General features: G+C 38.8%; 1 protein-coding gene across 5 annotated transcripts in view; it reads right to left on the bottom strand.

Moving 5' to 3' along the window:
- Window positions 1-20042, bottom strand: part of ADAM23 (ADAM metallopeptidase domain 23) — a 339892-nt gene that overhangs the window by 12677 nt on the left and 307173 nt on the right. For 3 of the 5 annotated variants that reach the window (XM_073633383.1, XM_073633381.1, XM_073633384.1), the window contains one exon: window positions 15820-15910. The exons of the other annotated variants lie outside the window; for them this stretch is intronic. In XM_073633383.1, coding sequence (XP_073489484.1) covers window positions 15820-15910 — 91 coding nt within the window. Of the gene's footprint in view, window positions 1-15819; window positions 15911-20042 lie in introns of those variants that run through there. 5 annotated transcript variants of the gene reach the window in all.

Here is a 20042-nt window from a genome sequence, read left to right as displayed (position 1 = left end):
CTCCCATCATGGATGCGGAGCAGCCCGAGAAGAAGAAGGGAAGAAGACGCCGCGGAGGAAGATGCTGGATGAGAACACCGGAGGAAGAACCAGAAGAAGAAGAAGATGGAGGAAGAAACCGAAGGAAGTTAGAAGAAAGAAGATAGAAGAAAGAAGATGGAAAAAAGAAGCCTTTAAATAAAGGAATTGTCAAAAACTGTCTCTTGTCATTTTTAACATTTTTGACAGTTTTTTTGTGAAATGATAGGGGTACTTTTGTACCCCCTTACCATTTATCACAGGGGGGGTGGGATCAGGGGGTCCCCTTGTTAAACGGGGCTTCCAGATTCCGATAAGCCCCCCCGCCTGCAGACCCCCACGACCACAGGGCAAGGGTTGTGGGGATGAGGCTCTTGTCCCCATCAACATGGGGACAAGGTGCTTTGGGGGGGATACCCCAAAGCACCCTCCCAATGTTGAGGGCATGTGGCCTGGTACGGTTCAGGAGGGGGGGCGCTCTCTCTGGTCCCCTCCTCTTTTCCTGCAGCCTGCCAGGTTGCGTGCTCGGCTAAGGGTCTGGTATGGATTTTTGGGGGGACCCCACGCAATTTTTTTAAAAATGTTGGCGCGGGGTTCCCCTTAAAATCCATACCAGACCTGGTATAGATTTTGAGGGGGACTCCCATGCCATTTTTTTTTTAAATTTTGGTCGGGGTTCCCCTTAATATCCATACAAGACCTGAAGGGCCTGGTATGGAATTTAGGGGGACCCCCACGCCATTTTTTTTTTAAATTTTGGTTCGGGGTTCCCCTGTGGGGAATTCCCATACCGTTTTTATCAATTAATTTTTATGTGTATTGTCGGACCGACAATTCATTAATAGCCGCAAGTAGTTTTAAATGACTTTTTTTTCTTTGAAATGTCATTTTGCTGTCAGACTGTTCTAAACATGGGAAACATGCGCCCCTTTACAGGCATACTATAGACAACCCCCAGGTACAAAATTTAAAGGAATATTACACTTTTATTTTTTCACTTTAAGCATTATTAAAATCACTGCTCCTGAAAAAATGACAGTTTTTAAAACTTTTTTTTGCAATGATCCATGTCCCCTGGGGCAGGACCCAGGTCCCCAAATACTTTTTATGACAATAACTTGCATATAAGTCTTTAAAATTAGCAATTTTGATTATTCATGTTCGAGTCCCATAGACTTTAATGGTGTTCGCGTGTTCAAACAAAGTTTTTGCCTGTTCGCAAGTTCTGGTGCGAACCGAACAGGGGGGTGTTCTGCTCATCCCTATCGCTCATATACAGAGAGAACTTTGATGATAGTCTGCTACAAATTCAGGTTATTCAGATAGGAAGCTGTAGCACTTGACAGCAAGGCTGTTTGCTTTTTGTGAAAGGTTTGCTCTAAAATTGACAGAATAACGAGAAATTTCCAGAGTATCAGATTAATATTTCAGATTTTTTTCTGCTCCATGACACAAAGTACAATATTGTTGGTTAAATCCAGATAACACGAAATCCTATTTACAGTAAAACACTGCCAGTTTGTGTTTTGTGTACACACATTAGGGAGCTCTATTGAAAAAAGCAATTACTGGTATGTGTGCTTTTAATGGATCTGATCCTTGTGTGATAAATATGTGTTGCTGCATAGCTATGGAAATTAAGAGATCTGACACAGAACTATCAAATGATGGTTGTGACATGGACATTCACTGTACTGTTCATTTAAGCACAAGAGACTCCATTTTGTTCTCACTGTTGAAATGTGTTCTGTAACCTTCACCTAACACACAGACACATCTCCTACTAAACGCTCTCTACTCCCCCCTCCCTTATCAAGGTTTTACTTTTGCAATTTTTCTTTTCGCTAGTTTTTAATAATATATTTCTATTTGTTAGCTTTTAATAACATATTTCTATTTGTTAGTTTTTAATAACATCTCACACCACCCCTTTCTTATCTAAGTATAAAATAACATGTAATAATACATTTTCACAGAACAGACATTTTAAACACAGTGATTGAGTACTGTGAATCTGTTCTAGAGTCCCAATCAGAAATTAGTCATATCAGCTTGGCGAGCCAGCCAGGAGTTTGGCAGAGTCTCCAGAAGGAACCACGCTTTGATCGGGATCATTGGGAAGCGCAGACCTCAAATGCCGGCTAGGTAAGCTGCCCTTAAGCTTGCTATATTTCTGCCTTTTCCTATGTATCCTATCTGTCGGTTCTCAAGGAAACCAGACCATTCTCTGACCTTTCTGGTTAGGTAACGTGTGTGTGTGTGAATGTGTATGTGTCCCCCTTCACGGGTTGGACTGTGTGTGGATAGGGAAAATCCTCTGCAGTTCCCTGCGTTGACTCCTTGTGGGCGACCTGGGTCAGAGGCGCATGGTAGGGTCAGATAAAACTCACAAAGAAGAGAAGAGACGAGGAGGGTCTCTTAATGAGTATTTTGTCTATTGTCATAAACCCCTTGGAAGGGTCAGATAAAACTCACTGAGAAGAGAAGAGACGAGGAGGTCTATTGTCATAAACCCCTTCTAGAGAAGAGACGAGGAGGTCTATTGTCATAAACCCCTTCTATCCACGTAGATAATTGGTGACTATTCTTGTAAATCTGCAGATTTGCTGTACTATTTGTTTTAGAGGCAAGAGGGTATAGGCACAAGTAGAGAAGACTGGCCAGTCATTATGGGCAATAAATTAATTAAGGGAATGATGGGAGAGAGGCCTTCAGAAAATGCCCAGCGCAAGATGAGCGCTACAGAATATATGAACTGAAGGTACAGTTCTGCCTATACTGAGCCCCTAGATAAATGGGTAGAATGGACAAAGGGAACAGCTAAACCTATAAAATCTGAAGGGACTTTTGATTTACAAGTATGGCAAACTTTTCTGCACGATTCTGGCCCGCTACTGTGCAGTGAAGGAACGTGGAGAATAGCTTGTACATGGGAGACAGAAGCTAAAGTAGCAAATCAAACTGGCTTGACAGAGATGTTTAATAAATGTACTGCCCAAATTTACTACGTTTGGCCAGAAGACACTGTAGATGAGTACCCCCCACCTTATGTGGCTGCCAGTTTGGCTTTAAGGGGTCCATGCACAAAAGCAAAAGAATTAGGTTACATGGAACACACAAAAGATGAGCTATGCAATATAGTAGAGAGTAGAGGTTTAACAGCGCCATATTAACCTACAAAGAGGATTTTGGCTCGTATCCTAGAAACAGATGATTGGCATAAATCAAAAGGCACATATGCAAAACTAGATCTCTCTGGACTTAAGGCTTTGGCCAGAGAAAGAGAGATAGAGTCTGAACTTCCGGAACAAACCATAATTTCCAAACTGTGGCAGCAAGATGAAGAGAGAAGGATGGAAGATGCCAGCCCTTCTGTCCCTGGCACAGAGCAATCTGTTGCAGTTTATCCTGTCAGAACCCAATTAGTTTTTGAAGGTAATGCTGTTGACAGTAAGTCTCAAATTAAATGGCATGTATCTTTTAGTCTATTCCAGATGTCCTGCCTATCCTTAATCCATAGAAAACAGGATTAACCAAAAAGACAGCAAACCCAAGGTAATGTACATGGGGAAGCAGAGAGGAAGAGGAAGAGGCAAAGGCAATTTCAGAAATCATGGCAAGCGGGGACCAATTATATGCTACAATTGTGATGGGGAAGGACACATAGCCAAATTCTGCCATCTTCCTATCCGTAGACTGGAAAAGAGCTTAGAGACACCTCATGCTGATCCCAGTTCTCTGCCAAAAGCAGTGGATCAGGCATAGGAAAATGGCATGCCAGTATCAATCATGTTAAATAGGGGAGACAATGGTCCTGAGGCCAGAGTAAAAGTATTTTTACAAGAACTCCCCTATCCTGGAGGAGAAACAGAATTAACCTGTTTAATCGATACTGGTGCAAGCCGAAGTGTTTTTAATATAGAGGACTTACCTCCAGGATTATTATCTACAAATGTTATCTCTGGTGTTGGCCTAACCGGGACCTCTACTGATTTGGTTGAGTCCAAGCCACTTAAACTCAGGCTAGGACAGCAAACAGAAATTGTCACTAAAGTGTTAGTTTCAGACACAGTTCCTACCACAGTGTTACTTTAAATCCGGCTACTCTTCTTCCTATAATTGATGAGGAAGATGCAACAAATAGTACTGATGTAAACCTGAGAGTTTTTCTCATGATTGCATGGCTCTTATGGAGGTAGAAAGGGCCCTGTCACACCAGCAAAAGATGAGCCTTTATCAGATAGTGACACACACTTATTCATAGATGGTTCCAGATTTTACACTGATGATGGTCAGCCACGCACAGGTTTTGCTGTAACCACTACAGACACCATTTTACATCAGGAAGCATTGACGCCCCAGATGTCAGCACAGGAAGCAGAGTTATGTGCTGTAGTCAAAGCATGTAATCTCCTAGAGAATCAAAGGGGAAACATTTACACTGACAGCAGATATGCATTTGGAATAGCCCACGATTTTGGGCCTATCTGGAAAGCACGGAACTTTCTGACTAGTGCAGGGAAGCCAGTAAAACATGCAAAACTCATAGAGCGGCTATTTGAGGCTTTTCAGAAACCAGCAGAAGTTGCCATCTTGAAGGTAAAAGGGCATGCAAGGGGAAATGACATGACAGCCAGAGGAAATGCTTTAGCGGACCAAGCGGCAAAGGATGCTGCCCTTATGGCATTTGGAGTCACACCCACTGTAGGGGTCACCCAGGTAGCAGGGACAGATTCCCCCCATCAAGAGCAGTGGGATGTAGAAACTCTAATTCAGTTGCAGAACCAGGCCCCTGATGAAGAGAAGGATAAGTGGATCAAATGTAATGCTACCCAAAATCAGCAGGGCCTGTGGAGCGCTGACAACAGGTGGTGTCTACCCAGGAGTTTGTATCTAGTTTTAGCACAACTGGCACATGGCATCAGTCATCTTGCTAATGGTGTGATGGTGACACTTACTGACTGCTATTGGATAGCACCTGGATTTAGTGCATTTGCAGCCAGGTTTTGTGCTTCATGTCTCACTTGTGCTTTGTACAATGCAGGGAGGCCTGTCCATGTTCCCCAAAAGCATTCTCCTAAGCCAGATTTCCCTTTTCAAAGAATTCAAATAGACTACATTCAGATGCCCAGAATAGGCACCTATTAGTTCACTTTAGTGTGTGTTGACATGTTCTCAGGTTGGCCCGAGAGCTGGCCAGTAGCTAAAGCAAATGCAAAAACAACAGCAAAGAAAATTTTGAATGAAATAATTTGTAGATATGGAGTTCCTGAAACTATTGAGAGTGACAGAGGAACCCATTTTACTGGGGAAGTAATGAAAGATGTAATGGAAGCCCTTCACATACAGCAAGCTTTCCATACACCTTATCATCCACAAAGTGGTGGTAAAGTTGAGAGACTTAATGGAATTTTGAAAAACAGATGTGCAAAAATTAAAGCAGATACAGGAAAAGGATGGGTGGAAGCTTTGCCATTAGCCCTATATTCTGTACGAACTACCCCTAAACAACCACATGAGCTGACCCCCTATGAGATTTTAATTGGAGGGCCACCCAAAACAGGGCTATATTTTCCCCAACAGTTGCAGGCTTCTCACTCTAATCTGTTAAAATATGTTCAGATTTTGCAAAGAACATTGAATAAAATACATGAAGGTGTTTATAAATCTATCCCCGACCCAGAGTCTGTTTCAGGTATTCACAGAGTCCAACCAGGTGACTGGGTGGTGGTCAAGTGACATGTCAGAAAGCCACTAGAACCAAAATTTGACGGACCACATTTGGTGCTTTTGACAACCGGTTTTGTTGTCAAGTTGGAAGGAAAGCCCACCTGGATTCACGCCAGTCACTGCAAGAAAATCCTGAAGTGATGATATCCTTTGAAAAAATGATGATAATGTTTCTTTTCTTTTTGTTGTTTGTGAGAACTGAGACATGGAAAAATAACCCTTTCATCCAAATGTTAAAATTGTATGCAACCCATAGCAACGCTGGGTGTGTTCTTACTTACATCCCCAAACAGGAACAATACCCATGATAGCAATGCCTCTCAATTTCACTGATCTAAACAGGACCAGAATAAATGGCTCATACATCGTCTCCACAGCTAATGAGCACAGATCAGTAACTTTGATGGTTTCAAAACAGATAAACACTCCACAGATTTGTTTAAACATTACATGTCCGTTTAACACTAAATGTACATGGTTGGGCAATTCAGATTGCACCAAAGCAAAAATTACAGTTTATGGAGGAAACTATGGTCAATATTATTATATCCCAGATCCAGGACTAAATAGAAATCTTTATAGTACAAATTGCTCACAGTTCCCAATATGTGAAAATATCGGTTACCTGAGATTCCATGTTATTGCTTCCAGTTTTTTAGGAGCAGGCATACCATCCATACGTAGAGGGTTATATTATATATGTGGAAATAAAGCTTACGCCTGGCTTCCTACTAATGTTACAGGTACATGTTATATTGGGAAGTTAGCACCTGCTTTGGCTGTTCGCAAAAATACAGTGTGACCAGATCAAAGTCCAGAATACCCTTTAGTGTTCAAAAGAGAGGTGTTCACTGAAGGTGACATGGCATGGTCATGGTTCCCTTCCTGGAAAGGATGGGGAATTGAAGCAATGAAAAGACTAAATAATTACACTAGAATTGTAGATGAGATTATTAACCATACTACCACTGATATAGGTTTATTAAATGAAGAAATGGATCAGCTTAAAAAAGTAGTATTAGAGCACAGATTAACGCTAAATTATCTCACTGCAGCTCAAGGTGGGATGTGTAAGGTATTTCATACTGACTGTTGTATATACATTTCTGATAATGAGGACATTATTAAAGGGCATCTTGCTAAGATAAGAGAACTACAGAATAAGGCCAGAGATATTGCTAAAGATGGGTGGAACCCCTTTCAGGGTTTAGGAGGTTTTGGTAATTTTTTATATGTCATAGCAACATGGTTACAGAAACTAGGCACTTACATTGTGATGTTCCTTTTTCTCATATTTGTTAATTATTTCCTCATCAGGCTATGCCTCTGTGTGACTACCCGCTGTACCAACAAATGTACCACCAGCCCTGATGAACCCATTATTGTGAGAAAGCTAGGAGAGAGCTGAACAGGACGCTGTCTCTCTACGCCAATGTAACAGGAGTTACCAGCAATCGGCTGAATGTAACGTGGAGAAGAATGGTGTCAAATAAACAAAAAGGGGGAAATGACATGGACATTCACTGTACTGTTCATTTAAGCACACGAAACTCCATTTTGTTCTCACTGTTGAAATGTGTTCTGTAACCTTTACCTAACACACAGACACATCTCCTACTAAACGCTCTCTACTTCCCCTCCCTTCTCAAGGTTTTACTTTTGCAATTGTTCTTTTCCCTAGTTTTTAATAATATATTTCTATTTGTTAGCTTTTAATAACATATTTCTATTTGTTAGTTTTTAATAACATCTCACACCACCCCTTTCTTATCTATGTATAAAATAACATGTAATAATAAATTTTCACGGAACTGACATTTTAAACACAGTGATTGAGTCCTGTGAATCTGTTCCTGCACCTGCAGTATTAACTTTGTTTTAGAGTCCCAATCAGAAATCAGTCATATCAGTTAGAACAAGTAGGTAGAAAAGGTATTTCCACAAAGATGCACATTTATAATACAAATATACTTTTCTGGAGAAGGAAGGTTGAGAGCAGGAGGATCTCCTAAGTTTTTCCTGTTGTAAAGTAATATTGACTGTCCTGGAAAATACTACCTGGTCTTTCTGTTTTTTTCCTATGACCTGGAGATGTCTGCAGAAGTTTCAGTGTACCCACCCACTGAAATACAGTTAATTAAATAAACAAATGGGATCAAATGATGCTCATCTTATATCAATGTTCACCATATTTTTAACGACTGTACTTATATTTACCTTTTGTTTAAATAGTTGCCTTCACCTTCCTGAGTGCTTCCCACTAGGTGTTGTACTTATCTTCTTCCCAAATCCAGAAATCTTCACTGCGTGGCCCCACTCAGATCCACATTGCCTGCTCTCTATAAACTACGACTTCAACTGTGCATGTAGGGAAGCAGTACTCTGAGTGACTGAAGACCCTAGGTGTTTGACTTTCCCATAAGAATAAAGGGGGTTGTGGTGCACGTAGTGCAGTAAGAAGCAAACATTTTCACAGAGTGGGGCCATGCAGTCCAGATTACTGGAAGGAAGCTAACGCATAGCTCCCAAATGTCCCTGATTTAGAGAGACTGTCCCTCATTTGAAACAAAGTCCCTCTGTCCCTTTTTCCTCCTTATTTGTCCCTAATTTTGGTCTAATCTATATAGTTGTATAGAAAATGCACTAGTTATCTATCAAAAATTATTTCCCAGTGCTAAACCTTTAATCACATTTCTAAATTGCTGCATTTGTAAATTCCAAAGGCCAATATAAAGGAATAACAGTACTAAAAAAAAAAAGAACTTGTGGATTTAACCAATCTCTTTTTTTTGTATAATTCTCATTTAAAGGAGAAGTACAGCCAAAGCTTGTTTGGCTGTACTTCTCCTATAGATCACAGGAGTATAATTTGTTTTGCACTCCCGTGACCCATTTTCAGCAGAGATCAGGCTGAAGTCCGCTCTCTGCTGACGTCACAGAGTCAGTCCAGGTTCGGCATCATCACGAACATGGAGTTGGGATCAGCCCAGATCCCTTGACCGAAACCTGGCTCAGCCTCTCAGCAAGCTGCTGAGAGTCTGAGCCGGCCGCTCCTGTCCCCCCCACAGCCCAGTGCTCCAGTGAGCGAGGAGGGGGCAGAGCAAAGAGCTGTAACTGAGAGTGACCATTTCTCTGCTCGGGGAGCTGTAAGAACTCATTGTTAGAGGCGGCAGGGACAAATGCAGCATCAGACCAATGCTGCATCCACCTAGGTAAGTATGAATCAAAAAAATAAATAAATACCCATACTTTCCTTTAAAGGGGGCATGGCAGGGTCCTATACCTACATCTTTTTGTTAAATGGTGTCCCTCTTTCCCATCTTAGAAAGTTGTGAGGTGTAGCTAATGGTAAGTATTATATCGAGTAGGTAGCACTCACAGGGGCACAGATGTCATTTAAAGAAGAAGTATCCCTTTATTTTAAAAATATTACTAGTACAACTAGACATTCATTACAAAACACCCCAGCCACCTCCAACTCTCTCCATCCTCAACTAAGCTAATATAACCTAGAACCTACCCCAGTCCATACTTAGCTCACCATGGTGGTCTCTCACAGTGTTTGCATCCTCAGTGCAGACATCTCTTCTGATTCTTGCTATGACTGTGCAGTAACTCCCCACAAACTTGAACAAAGTAGTACTTTTGGCAACTTTACTGCAGAAAGCATCTCTGCTGGGAGATGCAGTTCCAGGTAGGCAGCAAGTTAATGCAATGTGAAATAGGCTGCCTCTTTAGCACTATGTCTTGCAGTAGTGAATGGTGGGGGTGGGTGGAGGTATTGTCTAAGAGGTTGTCACCCCTTTTCCGTAGCATTACTTAGCATGTACTCCAACACTGGTAACACCCACACAAGAAGTAGCCAATGTGATAACAGCCAATGCAGTCCAGAGGAGCAGGAGATCTGTGACAGTCGGGCAGCTGTTGATGGTCTTGTGTGATGTCAGAAGTGATGCATAGTTGTGAGTGAATCTGCCTGGATGTTGTTCCCAAACTCCCAAACTGCTGAATCTTGCTCAAAGTTTACAAACTTAGAGGGGAACTTAGCTTACCTTACAGGGGAGGTGGGCAAATCTTGCTATTCAATTCTGACCATTTGTAGGGCTATTAAGCAAGTTATATTTTTTAAAATGGGACTGGGTTATCCTTACTCCAAATGATTGTTTTTGTAACTTATTTGAGCAGATGCAAGGACTGCATTATACAGTTGTGCTCATAAGTTTACATACCCTGGCAGAATTTATGATTTCTTTCAGAGAATATGAATGACAACACAAAAACTTTTCTTTCACTCATGGTTGGTGTTTGGCTGAAGCCATTTATTATCAATCAACTGTTTACTCTTTTTAAATCATAATGAAAACAGAAACTACCCAAATGACCCTGATCAAAAGTTTACACATCCAGGTGATTTTGGCCTGATAACATGCACACAAGTTGACACAAAGGGGTTTGAATGTTTGCTTGTAATTAGTGTGTGTGTATAAAAGTTCAAGGAGTTTCTGGACTCCTGACAGACCCTTGCATCTTTCATCCAGTGCTGCACTGATATTTCTGGATTCTGAATCATGGAGAAAGCAAAAGACTTGTCAAAGGATCTGCGGGAAAAGGTAGTTGAACTGTATAAAACAGGAAAGGGATATAAAAAGATATCCAAGAAATTGAGAATGCCAATCAGCAGTGTTCAAACTCTAATCAAGAAGTGGAAAATGAGGGGTTCTATTGAAACCAAACCACGGTCAGGTAGACCAACTACAATTTCAGTCACAACTGCCAGGAAAATTGTTCGGGATGCAAAAAAAACCCCACAAATAACTTCAGGTGAAATACAGGACTCTCTGAAAACATGTGATGTGGCTGTTTCAAGATGCACAATAACGAGGCACTTGAAGAAAGATGGGCTGCATGGTTGAGTCGCCAGAAAAAAGCCATTACTACGCAAATGCCACAAAGTATCCCGCTTACAATATGCCAAACAGCACAGAAACAAGCCTCAAACCTTCTGGCATAAAGTAATTTGGGGTGATGAGACCAAAATTGAGCTTTTTGGCCACAACCAGCTTTTTGCCCATAACCATAAATGTTTCATTTGAAGAGGAGTCAACAAGGCCTTTGATGAAAGGTACAGAGGTGGATTGCTGATGTTTTGGGTATGTGTGAGCTACAAAGGCACAGGAAATTTGGTCAAAATTGATTGCAAGATGAATGCAGTATGTTATCTAAAAATACTGGAGGAACATTTGCATGCATCAGCCAGGAAGCTGCGCATGGGACGTAATTGGACATTCGAACATGACAATGATCCAAACACAAGGCCAAGTTGACCTGTTATTGGCTACAGCAGAATAAAGTGAAGGTTCTGGAGTGGCCATCTCAGTCTCCTGACCTCAATATCATTGAGCCACTCTGGGGAGATCTCAAACGTACAGTTCATGCAAGGCAGCTCAATAATTTACAGGAACTGGAGGCTTTTTGCTAAGAGGAATGGGCAGCTTTACTATCTGAGAAGATAAAGAGCCTCATCCACAAATACCACAAAAGACTTCAAGCTGTCATTGATGTTAAAGGGGGCAATGCACGATATTAGGAACTGGGGTATGTAAACTTTTGATCAGGGTCATTTGGGTAGTTTCTGTTGTGATTATGATTTAAAAAGAGTAAACGCGGTTGATTAATAATAAATGGCTTCAGCCAAACACTAACCATGTTGGTAACACAAAAAGTTTTTGTGTTACCATTCATATTCTCTGAAAAATGGTCAAGAAATCATAAATTCTGCCAGGGTATGTAAACTTATGAGCACAACTGTATGTCCTTTTTCTATTCTGTTGATAAACTTGTGAGGTTATTAACCACACGTTCATGATTTGCAAATCCTGGGATTCACAGCAAACCCATTATAGAGGAAAACTCAATCCTCATCCCTAGTCTCACAGACCAGAATTGCAGTGGCTGCCCTAGAACTCAACGAACCCTGACAGACAAACAGTGAAGAAGATGAAAGAGGAGAATTAAGAATGCTGCAAAACACAAAGAGGTGAGGCTGGAGCAGCTTAAATACTTTGTTGGCCCCTACTGGAAGTACTATCTTCCTGTTTGCCCATCAGAGTCTTACATCTGTAAGGTTTAAGTTGGCTTGGCCAGATATTAGACAAGGCTAAATATTTTCCCCCTACCATGAGATGATCGGGCCCTTGCCTGGCAACTTAGCTAGCTTCCCTCCAGCTGGAGAATGGGACAGGAAGGCATTGTGGAGTAGGTGACGATCATCAGTCATCAGTGAAAGAGGTAGGCTTTAAAGTTTACACAAAGTGAACTTACTCTCCCCTTACACCTTTTATAGACCTCTTTGGACCTTCCTAACAGAAAATATGTGATTTTTTTGCTTTTTATTTAAAATTTCAATACTGAAATAAAGTAAACTAAGTCAGGAGTTATAAAATCTGCTTTGTGCATAGACACTGCAAATAATATAAGATGCAGTTCAATATAATATTAATCCAGACATAAACACACAGCACAGAAATATGTCACTTTAAATAATATGTGGATTTATAAATATCCAAATATTCCTTTATTGGTGACAGATTCCCTTTAATTTAGTAATACTAATACGTTTTTGATCCCAATAAATACAATATATTTATTACTATTATGCCTGACCTTTGCACATTCCTTGAGCCTAAAAAGTCCCAATTTTTCTGAGAGGAGATTTCTTTCTCTTTAATTTAGTAATAACATAAGCATAGATTTAATGCACCCTCACTAAAATACACAGATGATGAAGCCTCACTTTTTTGCTAATGTTAGAGCTTCCCATCTGTAAAAGAATATCCTTTCCGTTGCTCTGTTTTTTTCAGGGGAGATTATGCATCTCACAATCTCCTTTTGAGTTTTGTATTCAGCTCTATGAAGCTGAGCAATTTCCAGTCTGGATGATGGTCAGCATCATCCAGAAACCTCCTCCTCAGAATGGCTGTCAGGGACAATCCCCATATAATCATCATGTTGCTGCCAATGCCATTTGTGGGTGTTCCTAGCAGCATTCTGCATGCAAAAGCAGACTGTCTGACTATGCCAAATGATTGTCTCATGGGTTGACTGGCTTAGTTATTGCAGATAACATAAACCTGTACAGTCAGAAAATATCTCTTAGCACTTAGTGCAGGTGATCAATAGGTTATGCCTTAGAATGGCAGTATTAGTATTATCTTTTTAATATTACATAGCTGACTACTTCATTGCTTGCAATCTAAATATGAGCAGAAATTGCCAGTGGTCTTTGCACAACTAAAAATGTGAAAAAGTGAGATGTGGAAGTGACACTTTGCCAGTACTGTAAATGTTGTAGTACAGCACTGAAACTGTCAAAATGCAGACACTTATCAGTCCTGACCTGTGGCGTAGCAATAAAAGACAGAGGTCTTGAAGTTAATTAGGCAGCATAGATGGGCAAATCACAGGCAGCAGATAATTTACACATATCAAAACTTTTAATGCAGAATGCTAAGCAAACAGCTTGGCATACAGTTAAAATCCATATATATTTATTTTCACCTGAAATAGGATTTGTAATGGCCAGCCATTCTGGAGCTGCGTGCACCTCCGTGAGACAATAATATCACTCTACTTCATCTTGCTTTACTGCTTTCTGAGTCAGCCCTCTCCTTGTAAATGAAGGGGTCAGCTTCTGAGTCAGCCCTCTCCTTGTAAATGAAGGGGTCAGCTTCTGAGTTAGCCCTCTCCTTGTAAATGAAGGGGAGTTTGCAGATGTATTGTTCAGTGATCAGACTGGAGGTGGAAAGGTGTGTCACCTGTCTGGCTAGGCAGTGTAGCAGATGTGTGACAGTCACTGGCCATATAAGTATGTATGTCAACTGGTCAACTGTATATTTGGCTTTTGCCAACAGTTTCACTTCAGCTACAGCAAATAAGTATTTTTTTTAAATGTCAACTAGTAAACAATGCAATCAAATGTTGCACAGTCTACAGATATAAAACTGAGTAGATAAAGATTGCCAGGCAACATATACATCATGTTAAAAATGAATTGGAACAAATTGGGCCATAAATGTTAATATTGTTAAGCTTATTATACATTTGAGTCCAAGGAGTGGCTTAAAAGATTTCAAAGCAAGAAAAAATGTAAGTTGGTCTTAGTTTAACTAGGAAGAGTTACAGCTGTGTGTTAAAACATAATTAATGCATCTACTGCTTTCCTTTAATCATTCATATTCTTTTATTCTAGAATAGTAAGAACACTGCAAATAATGATTTGAAACCAAAAAAGTAAATGGTTAGCAATTAGATTCTTTTTGTAGTCAATACTGCAGTGTACTAATTATAGTTATTATAATTACTGTTCATTTTACATTGTTTCATTTTTTACATAGCAGTTAAATAAAATCATTTAACTGATTATGTACTAAAGATTTTTACTTGTTTTTACTCGTGTGGTCATTTAGCCACCTATCACCAAATTATTATACAACAGAAGTTCAGAATCTAAACAGACAGTAACAAATAACTCACTAATGCCCACACAGAACTGATCCTATTAACAGTACAAAACATTGGTATTTTTTTCGTTCAAGTTTTTCACACTAGCAGTTTTAAACAGAAGTCCACGATACTGATGCCAATCCACCAAAATCTACATGTAATAATAGTTTATTGTTTCCCGCCCCTTCAAAATTAACATGCACTTTAAGCTGTGAGCTAGACCAGGCCAATTTATTGAGGTTCTGCTACAATGTATACATCAATTAGCTTATCTATTTTTTATTATCAGCTTGAACTAATAAAGTATCATTTTAATGTTTTCTCAAATAAATGACACTTTAGGTGCAAAGATAAGATCTTACTTTGCTGACTTTAAAATAGAATACTGAACATCAACTTACATTTAAAATGTCATTACATAGATTCCAAACTTACTACTGAAATTGAATAAACTGGATAAAAACACGTTGCTAATTTAAGTACCAAGCCAAGTTACGTATATAGTTCAAGTACATTATGCTACAAATTATATTGAACATCAGCTTTCATCCACAAGTCAGATCCTACTAGGCTAAAATTATAGTTAAGTTTATTATAAGAGTTTTGGAACTAAGCCTCAGTTTGAAGCATCTTAGTTTTGAGAAAGCAAAAGCTGGACTCAATGAAATAAGAGCTTTTTAACAATTTAAAAAAAAAACTCTTCCATTGAATACCAAGATTGGTAGGAGGCAAGTTCTTCCTACCTATAATTTTATATAGTGAAACACATTAGACTCAAATGAAAAGTGCATTTAATCCATTGTAGAGTCCCTTAGCTTAAACTGTAATAAACATGACAACCTGGGACCAGTTATCAATATTTTTTAATATATAATAAGTTGTCACCACAAGTATCCCTGTGGTGACAATCAATATCTTTATGTATCTTTCCATCAGTTAGGTGCATTTTTATTAATGTGTTTGCATTCTGATGTAAATTAGATAACATGTTCTCATAAATTCTTTACTTTACATAATCCATTATCTCGCAGGACATTTACTGTTCAGAGACAAGGGCTAACTAAACTTTGACCTACATTATCATTAGGTCAGAAATCTGTTAAGTCTACTTCCTTTTCCTGTATGTCACAATATGTAATGACCAGCAATGATATTATAGACTATATATATACTGTCCTAGTAAAAGAAATTAGATATCTGTGCTTTACAACAAATAATGTGCCATTTACATCATATAAAAAAACTCTACATTGTATTTTGAATGTTTAATTTTGAGAATAACACACATTTCGCATTTCTGTGTGTTAACACTAAACAAGGGTAAATCCATGATTTACATATATTTTTCATATATTATTTTTTGTGTATATTTATAACAGGACTTTTATGTTCATGTTAGATCTATCTTGTCACCCAAGTGTCAGCTACTGTTTCACGTTCTTCATTTTTGAAGCAAATTTCTTGTTTTTGTGCAACCTGGATCATGTAGCAGAAACTCAAAATGTGAAAAACAGTAAGCAGTAGAGTCATGGCATAGCCATTGAAGAGAAGACATGCGTTGTTCCTTACTTAAAGCCCCATCCAGTCCCCCCAAGGACAATAGCTGCTACCAGGATGGCACCAGCGATGGACCCTATTATAAGGTTGGTAGCACTAGGACCTGTGGTAAAGGATTATGGGAAGAAAAACATAAGAACCAAAGACAAAAGGGAAACTCAAACAAATAATTTTGTAGTCTGACATAAAATAAATAAAGGTTTTCGGTCTTATTTAATAAAACAATGCACACTATATAAAATGCAGTTAAAATTATACAATTATTTAGGTTTTATCCATTATGGACGAAATGACCCTAAAATTAGTCTGACTGATTAATATAGATTACTGCTCTTTGTGCATTTAACTGTTATCTGCACTGTCTTATTGAATAAGCCTGATTATTTTCTCATTGTTATTCTCATCTAATATACATTTTGAAGCATTATTTTCATAATGGTTTGTGTTGCTCAAAATCAGGAAATTTGTTTGCAGTATTTCCATGTTTGCTGTAATAGCAACCTTGTATTTTTGTCTTAGTTAAAGAAAGCACAACACTGTTCCGTTTTGGAATCTAGAAGGCTGAAGACTGATTGTTGATAAAGTAATTAGATAGAAGTATGAAATTGCTTTCCTTCTGTGAAGGCTAATTAGCCCACCCACTTAAAAGTTAAATTTTGAACGACAACATTTAAATATCTTCTAATATATGAACTCAGTTCATCCCTGTTTACCCTCCAGAAAGTTAAGAAAAAGGGGTCTTCATAAATTCAAAGAGATCGTTTAAACATCTAAACACTATATTGTGACTGGAACATTCCAAACATCAAAGCAAGCTATTACTCATTTACAAGCAGCCATCAAACAGTGTAAGGCAGCAAGCAGGCTTAGGAAAAAAAAGGGTGACCAGAAGGAGCATATTTGAGCAATTATCTCTAAGGAGCAGAGAACACTTAAAGCAACTGAAGGATCCTTGTCATAATTAACCTACACCTCCGCTTGGTATTTCCATGACACAGTCACTTTTCAATTGCACGTACACCTCTTTCATTGTTTCTAAAAATCATTGTAACATTCGTCAATATCATTTTACAGCAGTTATGAAGATGGTCCAGAAACACTATGGAGTTGATTTACTAAAGGCAAATAGGTTCACTTTGCAAGGAAATTTTTCCTTAGCTTAGTGAATGAGGTGAAGCTCATCTGACTTCTATCATTCAATCAGATGCAATCAGAAATACTGTTTTTTTCTGTAAGTAGGTATTCTTTGCAAAGCTCTTTTTCACCACATTCACTAAGCTAAAGGAAATTTACCTTTCAAAATCAAAATTTCCTTGGTTATTTATTATTCGTAAATCAACCACTATGACTCTATAAGCAGACATATCTCATGATGATAAAAAGAGGTATGCCAGTGCTGACTGACTATTTTGAAATGCTATATCCCTGGCGTTAATACCTAGAAGCAAGCATTGAGTTGGCTCTAAAAAGTATTTAAGCCAGAGACAGGGAGCAAGATTCCTGGGAAGGTCTGCAATGGCAACCCCCACTTGTTTTTCCAATCAGACTCCTCATTACCCTTGCCACTGTCGACCTTATGAGTATTCAGTTTTTACCCCCATTTTGTGTGGGTGATCAGATCTTATAAACATCACAGAATCCTGCTTGCAAACAATTTAATGGGTTTTTACTTCATTTCCATCTGGATTTCTTCTCCCTTTACACTGTGCTAATACAATAGCATACTTTCATGTAGTCTAATGCTGTGGAGCAATATCATGTACAAATTATGATATGAAAGATATCATTAAGAACCCACGCTCAATAATGTGTGCCCACTGTGTAGGGCTAGTATATAATGTAGCACATTGTTGTGTAAAACTGCAACCTGTCCTACTTTTTTAGCACCAAAACACCAAAACTGTGTGAACTGAAACATTAGGACATAAGGCAAATTGTCTTCTCTATGCGTTAGGTCCAACAGCTTTGGTGTGAACAAGCCTTAATGTAAAATGGATACAGAACACAGAACTGTAGGCTTTTGTCTAATTTTTGATGATCAATAAACGAAATGGCTGTGTAATTAAACATATAAAAAGATGGAGCATCTATTTACTTGATTATGGGAACAAGCTTAAACCGCTTCAGCCCCGGAAGATTTTACCCCCTTCCTGACCAAGCACTTTTTGCGATTCGGCACTGCGTCATTTTAACTGACAATTGTGCGGTCGTGCGATGTTGCACCCAAACAAAATTGATGTCCTTTTTTTCCCACAAATAGAGCTTTCTTTTGGTGGTATTTGATCACCTATGCGGTTTTTATTTTTTGTGCTATAAACAAAAAAATGAGCGACAATTTTGAAAAAAGCAATATTTTTTACTTTTTGCTTTAATAAATATCCCCCAAAAATATATAAAAAAACAATTTTTTCCTCAGTTTAGGCTGATATGTATTCTTCTACATATTTTTTGGTAAAAAAAAATCACAATAAGCGTATATTGATTGGTTTGCGCAACAGTTATAGCGTCTACAAAATAGGGGATAGTTTTATGGCATTTTTATTATTAATTTTTTTTTTAACTAGTAATGGCGGCGATCTGCGATTTTTATCGGGACTGTGACATTATGGTGGACACATTGGACAATTTTGACACATTTTTGGGACCATTGGCATTTATACAGCGATCAGTGCTATAAAAATGCATTGATTACTGTAAAAATGTCACTGGCAGGGAAGGGGTTAACACTAGGGGACGATCAAGGGATTAATTGTGTTCTCTGGGAGGTGATTCTAACTGAAGGGGGAGGGGACTGTGTAGGGCAGATGACAGATCGCTGTTCATACTCTGTATGAACAGACAATCTGACTCTTTCTCCCTCAGAGAACCGGAAAGTGTGTCTACACACACAGATCCTGGTTCTCCGTGTGTCGGCGAGCAGCAGGCGTGTGCGCCCTAGTGGCCATAGGGCAAAGCAACGTTACATAACGTCGCTTCGCTCAGCTGTGCCATTCTGCCGCAGTATAACTGCGGCGGCTGGTCGGCATGTGGTTAAAGTGGAAGTCCAGCCTAAAACTAAAATCTCTAAATCTACTTGCAGGCACAATTTAAGACTAACCTATCTAACCCTGTAAAGCAAAACTCACTATACATACCTTTTCTGAAGCCCATCCAGTCCGGTCTCCAGCCTCAGAAGCTCTGTGCAGGACACAGCCCACAACTGCTGTGAAATGCCTGGAAAGTGACGTCATGGGATTGGTTTGGACCGGCTTCAAAAAAGGTATTTTGCATTACAGGGCTAGATAGGTTAGTGTTAGATTGTGGCAGCAAGTATATTTAGAGATTTTAGTTTTAGACTGGGCTTCCACTAATGCATTTAAATTTTTAGTTTCGCTACTCACTGCTCTTTATTGCATGTTTGGAAGATTTCATTTGTTGAATACTGGATTAGCTTGGTAGATTTTGGTCAAATACAACAGTGGTAGACACTTTTAAAAGTGAGAATGCCTATACTATAACATAAGTTCAAGTGCAAGTGTGAATATGTGCATTGTAGACAGTTTTGTTTCTTGATTGTTGTAGAGGCATGGCCAGCACCAAAGAGCAACCCACTCCCTTACTAAATATAAAAAGTAATTTCCAGTCCATATCTCTGGCCCCATTATCTATCCATCTACTTATCTACATTATATAATATCAATAATAAGGAACAGTTTACAGTATCCATAACCCATCTGGTTACGTTCCGTGTTTTTTTAGAAATTTCTTTCACTAGAAACTAAAGCACAGTATCTTATTTCTGTCCCTTTTATATCAAATGGTATAACAAAAATTAGTGCTGCAGAGATATTTTTTTTATGAAAAGGAAATATATAGGCAAACAGTGAGTGGATAGTGTTTAAAGTGAGGCATATTTTACCATCTACTGTAAAGGAAAGTCTTTTACAACTTACCTGTAGACCTATTACAACTTACCTTACCTATTTAAACAACAGTTAATAAAAACAGTTTATTATTTGAAAACCACAATAACCAATTGTTACTTGTCCTGGTAGTTCCGTAGCAAAGACTGTAAATACGTGTTGAATTTATATCATGTTTATAATACAACGTCAATCCAGTAACTAATATTTTTTTAGTTGCAAGCCAAAATATAGATGCAGACGTCTCACCATATGAAAGCAGCTGTTAAGGGACTGTACCTCAAGAAATATCATACAAGTAAAAGACTACTTTAAGTGGACCTAAACTCATTA

The sequence above is a fragment of the Aquarana catesbeiana genome, linkage group LG06 (genome assembly GCF_042186555.1).
Source record: "Aquarana catesbeiana isolate 2022-GZ linkage group LG06, ASM4218655v1, whole genome shotgun sequence".
Taxonomy (NCBI): Eukaryota; Metazoa; Chordata; class Amphibia; order Anura; family Ranidae; genus Aquarana; species Aquarana catesbeiana.
Note: the sequence above shows the minus strand (reverse complement) of the source record. Positions and strands in the feature narration are given on the sequence as shown.